Genomic DNA, 8,459 nt, shown 5'->3' on the forward strand with positions numbered 1-8,459 from the left:
AAGTAAACACATTGCATACCTCAATATCAGATATTGCCGTTCGTAACACACAATCCCAATTTACTAAACGAAGGTCCCTGCAACAATGACCCCAAAAAAAAAGTAATATCTCCACAAAAGAGCAAGTTGAATCATGTAAATGAGCATATACAATAACAAGTTTAGGTATAAATCATGTCATAAGAAATTGAGAACTTGAGGAGCACTCAAAGCTTAGGAAACAGAATCACATCAGCAAGACATTAGAATATAACTTAATTCACATAAATATATATCATATAATTTACCATGTAGCACATTTGCACATAAATGTATCTTAGTATTTAGATTCCAACAATTCATCAAGGATATAACACATCTTTTGCCCAAAAATGCGCAACATCATAATTAAAATTATGATTCAACAGAAAAAAGTTTGCAAGTCCACTATATATTTTGGTCTATGCTGAACGTTCAATCATATCATGTTCCCAAAATATGGCTGTAGTCCACATGATTCTGGTTTTGACTTCAGATCCGCATGTGGCAGGAAGTTTATCTAAAAGATTTTGCCTTATAGCCTTTGACATATATGTGTGTGTGTAATTGAGGAACATCGTACAGTAACTAGGTCTAAGACAAAGTCTTACAACAAAATTTGATTTGTGTATATATTATTACACATGGTTGATAACAAATAAGCATCCTATAGTGTTTCCAATAACACATTAGCTAAAGCTTTGACCAGATATAATCAAGGATCTTATTAATTAGTGTCAATATTAAAAGATTGGAATCAGCATCAACGAAGATCCTATAATTCAGAAGTTATGAATAAAAGCATTACATAAAGACAATGAATATTGCCAATGCCCACCCCACCTATAGATAAGGCCTTGCTTGTAAAGCCTCACAAAAGCCTCTGTCACAGCCCTAGATCTTCTATCATCCATAGTGAAGCACTGGAAATAGAAAGTGAGACAGAGATAAATAAGAAGGTCAATTAACACACTATGACAGTGAAATGGCATGAGAAATAATATCTGACTCCTACTGGGTAGGCTTTGTTTCAGTTTTCTTAGCTTCATAACCGGCTTCTGCTAACGGGTTTTATAAGGGTGTTTTAGGTTGGACATGCAAAGGAACAGGGATTGTTCTTTCGAGCTCATGTTTTTTCTTCCTTAACGGAGTCTTCTTTTATCCTACAACCCCAAAATAAAAAATAATAATAAAACTACTTAAAATACATAATTACCTCACGAGACCAATCCAGAGAGGCTCCTAATCGGCGTAATTGTTGTAATATTGTGCCACCATACTTGTTTTTCCACTCCCATACCTACTTTTGCCAATATTCATCAAAGTTGGTCATACGTTCAGGAGAAAAAATAGAAGATATCAGGCTATCAAGAACCTTGACTTCAAAAATTGTTTTACAAAACATACCTCGGAGATAAATTTCTCACGGCCCAGATCATGCCTGGTTAGTTGTCTTTCACGCATTATCTTTTTCTCCACAACTACCTGCGGCATAAAAATCATAATTTACATAATTTAACACCACCTCACACATAAAAGATATGCTGAAACAAGAAACTTAAGATATATATCATTAAAGAGTAAAGTAACCCATAGTACATGAGCACCATAAGTAAAATTTGAGATAGGGCTTACACTACAATTTAAAGTCAATGACAGTATGACACAAATTGTAGGAAAAATAAAACTTCTATCTATATGCTGCCTTTTCTGCCCTTAACTTTGCAGCGAAAGAACTATCCAATTCATTTCTAGTCACGAATTTGTGACAGAAAGATGTATGAAAAATTGGAAGGAAAAAAAAAGTCATTCTGCCTCAGAAGCTAACATTTTAAAAGAAATCCAACCACAGAGCAAAAACTACTTTGTGTTCACACATTGACAGCACTAAATTAAATGTGCATAGGCAACTGAACAAGTGGTTTTTAGTACAAGTACTTATTAAACATTGTATCTAAATGGAAAATAACATTTTCTTTAAAAACAAAAAGTGCCCAACAATCATAAGTTTATCCAAACAAGGGAAACTTGAAAGCCATAGCCAAATAAGTAGCCTTTCCTCCACCACCCAACAACATCCACAATAAATGATAAATTAGAAGAGTTAAGAACTACATGAAAAATTCAATTTAGAAATAGAACCTGTGTGGCAATCCCAGCATGATCCATCCCAGGCACCCACAAAGTATTGTATCCAGACATTCTTCTCCAACGAATCATTGTGTCCTGCAAGCAATAAATCTCATTGAGATTAACCATTTTGAACAGCTAAACTGAATAGGGAAAATGGGATATATAAGATACCTCTATTGCAGCTGTTAGAGCATGACCTATATGGAGAGCACCAGTCACATTAGGTGGAGGCAGAACCTAAATACAGCACAATCAAATTCTCAATAGACACAAAAAGGGAGCAAAAACACATAAATTTTTATATCATTTGAATTTGTACAGCCACTTTGCACATTCCTCTGAAGCAGTACAAAAAAGCATATAGCCTAAAACTTTTCAAGATTTTAAGCAAGAACAAGACACTATATTTCATTCAAATCCAAAAAAGACAACCATTGATCAATAGTACACAATTTGGGAATCTATTAGTGCAATTAAATGAGATAACATTCAACACCTAATGTAATACTATTGAATTTTGAGAAACTTCTTAATCTATAAGATAAAGCACTTTAAGAAATAGAACAATAGATTTTAATTTTTCATTAGAAGGATCTCCGAAATTGGGAAGGATGACTCCCACTATTCAGCAAATCGTTACTTCACACTCCATAACGCACATGTAAATCTCTATTACACCAAATCGTCTAATTGTATAAACATAATTGACTTTTACTCTCAGGTAGAAAAATTGGAGCAAAAACAGTTTCACATGGCATCAGGAACAAACATATATATGTTCGACAAGAAACTCACAATAACAAAAGATGGTTTCGAGCTGCTAGCATCTGCCACAAAAAACCTTGATTTCTCCCACCACTCATACCACCTAAATTTTAGCAAACATAAAAGATGAGCACTTCATACAATTAAAGTCAATTGAGCATAACGATGGATTTTTAACACCCACGATTTTTCCACGGCAGTTGGACTGTACTGTTTCGCCATTTGACTAGACATACATTTCTTATCACCCAACGGAGTCTCGGGATCAATATAGTCTTCAGGATTCTCATCCTCTGCACCACGCTTCACATTTTTCTTTTCACTCTTTTTAGAAGCATTGGATGATTGTTGTGTTTGTTGCTGCCAACACCAAATGAAAGAAAGAGGGGGGGCAAAGTGGAGATTATGAACATTGTTTACAAGATCAAATTGATAAAAATCACACAGGAAAAATAAAAATATAGCAAAATCAAATGTTGCAATTTTACCTGAGCTTGCTTCTGAAGAAACTTCTCTTTCTTCAATTGTTTCTCTCTTGCCTAGGACAAAGCCATAACATTGTCACATGAGAAAATATAAATTAGAAACCATTGCATATTATAATTCCATTCAAAATGCCTTAAAATAATTTTTTATAAATTCCTTCCATTCCCATGAGTACTGGAATTCAAGAAAAGGATATTCAAAAAGCATAATTTTTTTTTAAAAATCCCATTAATGCAAATCCTGATTTACAAAACAATCAGGATCAAGAAGAAGAAGATGATGATAGAAAAACCTTTTCTTCCTTCTTCTTTTTCTTCTCAGGGTCTTCGGTTGTGGGTGGCACTTGCTCTTTCTTGTTGTTGTCAGACAACTCCATTGGTGAACAGTGAAGATTCTGCTGCGTATGGAGTCTGCGCAGCGAAAGCCAATAACGGCTCTTGAAAAATGGAGACAAAGCAATGTTAGAAGCCACAGCACAAACCTAGGTGTGGTAAAGTATCAAAACACACTAATCTCCTTCGTTTCACTTGAATATAAAATAATATGTTGTGTATTAATCTAATACAAAGAGTTACAATATATAGAGACCCTAATGGGATTAAGTGAGAAGCCCATATCTAATACAAAAAGAATATCTACAGATAGGAAAGTAATTTAATCTATACAAATCTGAACCAAATCTATATATCTAATATTTCCTATTCTAACACTCCCCGTCAAGCTGGTGCGTATATATTGTGAGCACCAAGCTTGCTACAAATGTATTCAACCCGAGAACCTCTAAGAGCTTTAGTGAAGACATCCGCTAGTTGATCATTAGAGTTGACAAAAGTTGTTTAGATTTCTCCTGATTGAATCCTTTCTCGAATGAAGTGACAATCAACCTCTATATGTTTGGTTCTCTCATGAAATACAAGATTAGAGTAGAGGATATATGTAGCGCAGCTTGATTGTCACAAATGAGTGTCATAGGTTGTTTCTGTTCACAAAGATGAAGTTCCTGAATCAACTGCTTTAACCAGATTAACTCACAGGTAGCAATTGTCATTGCACGATACTCGGCTTCTGCACTAGATCGAGCAACAACAGGTTGTTTCTTGCTCTTCCAAGAAATTAAGCTTCCTCCAAAGAAGACACAATAGCCGGAAGTAGAGTGCCTGTTTGAGTATGATCCTGCTCAATCAGCATCTGAATAACCACAAATTTCTGTATTTCCCCGATCCGAATACAACAAACCTTTTCCTGGTGCTCCTTTGATGTATCGGAGGATTCTCACAGCAGCATCCCAATGAGAATCACAAGGGGAATCAAGGAACTGACTAGCCGTACTAACAGCAAAAGAAATGTCTGGCCTAGTCACAGTAAGATAATTGAGCTTCCCAATTAGCCTCCAATAACGACCAGTATCATATAACGGCTACCCCTGTCCGGGCAATAACTTGACATTGGGATCCATGGGTGTATCAACCGGTTTACACCTCAACATACCAGTCTCTTCTAGGATATCCAAGGCATACTTCCTTTGACAGATAGAAATGTCCTGTCTACATTGTGCCACCTCAATTCCCAAGAAGTAACGCAGCTTCCCAAGGTCTTTTGTTTGAAATTGACTGAATAAATGCTGTTTTAACTGACGAATTCCAGCTTGATCACTTCCGGTGAGAATGATGTCATTAACATAGACTAACAAATAGATGCACTTATCAGGAGATGTGATCCTATAAAATACATAATGGTCAACTTTACTGTGGACTAAGCCAAAAGCCTGAACAGCAGAACTGAAGCGACTGAACCATGCCCGAGGAGACTGCTTGAGACCATATAAGGATTTGCGAAGACGACACACCTTCCCAGACTCCCCCTGAGAAACAAAGCCAGGTGGTTGCTCCATGTAAACTTCTTGTAAATCACCATGAAGAAAGGCGTTTTTTATGTCAAGTTGAAGGAATGACCAGTGACGAACAGCAGCAAGAGCAAGAAATAAGCGAACTGACGCCATCTTAGCGACCGGAGAGAATGTGTCGCTATAATCAAGGCCGAAGATTTGAGTAAACCTTTTGCAACTAAGCGTGCCTTGAGACGATCAACATGGCCATCAGGTCCAACTTTCACAGTAAAAACCCAGCGACAACCAACTATAGACTTCTCTGGAGGAGCATAAACAAGGTCCCAAGTGCCATTGGAATGAAGTGCAGTCATCTCATCAAGCATCGCTTGACGCCACCCTGGATGGGAAAGTGCTTCACCTGTGGTCTTAGGAATAGAAATAGAAGAAAGACTAGAAACAAAGGTGAAATGAGGAGAAGAAAGACGGTCATAGCTCAAAAAGGTATAAAGAGGATAAGGGTTACGAGTAGTACGAGTACCTTTTCTTTGAGCAATGGGAAGAGCCTCTGGTGAAGGAGCCGGAGGGGAAGAATCAACAGCAGTGGGCGATGAGTCAGCCAAAGTCCAATCAACAGCAGATGATTTGCGCAGATCCATAAACTGAGACATGATGGAATAGAGCTGCTGAACATCATTAGTGTAGAGGTGTTTTGCTTCCTCCCACACTTCATTGCAAGTTTGAAAAGAATAGAAGATGTCCAAGACGACTGGAACAATAGACTGCCAAAGGATACTCAAAAGCTGGTTGTCAATTCTTTCCCAATCAGATTTTTCTTCCTTAGGAACTTCAGTAGATTTAGTCGAGAGATGGTTCCCATGTCCCTGTCCAAAGAACCAAACTCGAACAGAGGTGGCCCAGTTCTTGTAATTAACAGAACCCTTCAACTTTGAAGAGGTAATGGGCCCAACATTGGTGGAGATGATGTTAGGAGAACTTTTGGCAGGACGAGAGGGAGAACTAACCTCCGAGTGAACAGGAGAAGATCTGCCAGTATATTAAATCACAAGGGTATAAACCAAGTAAATAAGAACGAACCTGATCAAAAATCAAGAAGAGGCGCGCACAAAAAGTGAGACCCACAAAGAACCAACCCCAAATCTGGAAAGAGGAGGAGAGGACGAGCCTTTCTATCCAAGAACGGCCGGAAAATTCCACCGAAATAGTGCACACGCGCTGCAGAAGGTGGCGCGTGAGCACCACGCGCAGAGGAGACAGGCGGCGCATGACGGCACGTGAAGGATGTGATGGTGGTCGGACCTCCACATAACTGATCGCCGGGAGGAGAGGGTCTTGATCGCGGGTGGTTTGGTTCGAAAATTCGCCGGAAAACTTCTCCGGCGGCCTGAACAGTGCTGGACGGTGGTTCCAGTGGCTGTCGGAGGTGCTGACGCGTTCGGAAATTACTTCAAAGGAGCTTACAGCCCTGTATGGCTTGCCGGAAGGATGCACGGCAAAGAAAAGAGGATTCCTAAGCAGTGGTCTTAGGTTTTAAAGCGAGAACGGAGTTTTAAGCGAAAGCGAGGGTCCCCAAAACAAAAGAGCTCCGGTACCAACTTGAATATAAAATAATATGTTGTGTATTAATCTAATACAAAGAGTTACAATATATAGAGACCCTAATGGGCTTAAGTGAGAAGCCCAGATCTAATACAAAAAGAATATCTACAGATAGGAAAGTAATCTAATCTATACAAATCTGAACCAAATCTATATATCTAATATTTCCTATTTTAACAGTTTCTTTTCTTTCTAGGATTGGATGCTACGACCTATGTTGCATCGACACCGACACGCGACACGACACGATGACACAGGGCACATTTTGATATTAAATAATATTTTTAATATGTATAATATAGTTTACATTTAATACATTTAGTCTATGTTTGCATTGTATACCACCATGGCAAATAAGCACATATCATTTACTTATTCTTGAATTTTTTGTTGTCCTAAGAATATTAACTTTCAGCACCAGAAGTCAATTTTACCAAGTATTCTAAAATGCCTTAATTTTCCTCAAGTTTCATTGTTGTGACTTCCTAATTTATTTAAGGTGCTTGCTTAAATTAATAATAATAAACCATGATTCTTCAAGGCTTATCATGCAAAAGCCAACAGCAAGTCTTATAAGATGAATAATTTAATTTCAAGGAAACGGCATTATTATATTATTTATTTGGGAAAAGTTAAAAAATAAAATAAAAAAATGATGCCATATTATTATGAAGACCAAGTGAAAATTTGTTCCTCAGAAGAATCAGTATTATGAAAAATGGAATGATGGAGAAGTGGTGTCAAAGTGATATAACGGCATTACTGATTTAACATTATATTGAATCTAAATAACAGTAACAGCATCAAATTGTTATTTCAAGGATTCAGTCACAAAAATTACCAATAAACTAATGCAACTAAATTTAGCAGCCATATAACTCAGCATTTCAATACATTGCAACCAAGAGGAAGCATTACCAGCCAATGAAGCGACGAGGAAGAAATGGCAGACGGACAGTTGAGCAGACGGCGAAGGAAGAGACCTTCCGACGCAGAGAAGACGACGAAGAAGAGAGTTAGAGCCTTAGAGAGCAGCAGAGAAGACGACGAAGAAGAGAGTTAGAGCCTTAGAGAGCAGCGAAGGAAGAGATAGCAGCGGCCCTCGTGAACGAAGAAGAAAGGGGTTAGACGGATAGTTTAGGGTTCTAAGTTTTATTTTAGTTTGGGGACGGATACTTTTACAAAAAAAAATTCAAAATTTTTACAAATTACGCATGTCCGAAAAAAATACAGTGTAATTATTGTTTTTCCGAGAGAATATAGTGTAGTTTGTAAACAAAAAAGTTTGCAAATATAACATGCCCCTTAAGATTTTATTAAATATTTTTAATTTTTTTAAAATTTTAATTTTATTAATATATTTTAATTTTTTAAAAAATTATAATTTTTCTTCAAAAATACCTTTTGACTGTATCTGGTAAAATTCGCGTGACGAAAAAGTCTATATATCCTAAAAAGTTGACTATGTGTCAGTGTTCAACATGTGTCTAACACGCATTTTATTCTTTTTGGAAATTGCAGTGTCCATGTTTTATTACAACCTATGAAACATCGACACTTCAAAAAATCTGACATGTCGTCTCCGGCACTTTGCGATACTCTGACACTCCAA

At 37.2% G+C, this 8,459-nt stretch overlaps 1 protein-coding gene across 1 annotated transcript; it reads right to left on the reverse strand.

Annotated features, from left to right (window-relative positions):
- Positions 1-19: 19 nt before the first annotated feature.
- LOC133295242 (valine--tRNA ligase, mitochondrial 1-like) lies at positions 20-7,947 on the reverse strand (the record flags this gene model as incomplete). The annotated part of the gene is made up of 11 exons (XM_061494040.1): positions 7,766-7,947; positions 3,695-3,838; positions 3,405-3,455; positions 3,101-3,276; positions 2,947-3,019; positions 2,323-2,388; positions 2,161-2,244; positions 1,426-1,503; positions 1,235-1,318; positions 862-941; positions 20-77 (listed from the first exon to the last, which is right to left on the reverse strand). Coding segments are annotated over exons 2-11 (834 nt in total), but the record flags the coding sequence as incomplete, so codon positions are not given.
- Between the last annotated feature and the right edge of the window lie 512 nt (positions 7,948-8,459).

The sequence above is a fragment of the Gastrolobium bilobum genome, unplaced genomic scaffold, assembly GCF_033153095.1.
Source record: "Gastrolobium bilobum isolate Gb01-03AN ecotype WA unplaced genomic scaffold, APGP_CSIRO_Gbil_v1 utg30092, whole genome shotgun sequence".
In the NCBI taxonomy this organism is placed as follows: domain Eukaryota; kingdom Viridiplantae; phylum Streptophyta; class Magnoliopsida; order Fabales; family Fabaceae; genus Gastrolobium; species Gastrolobium bilobum.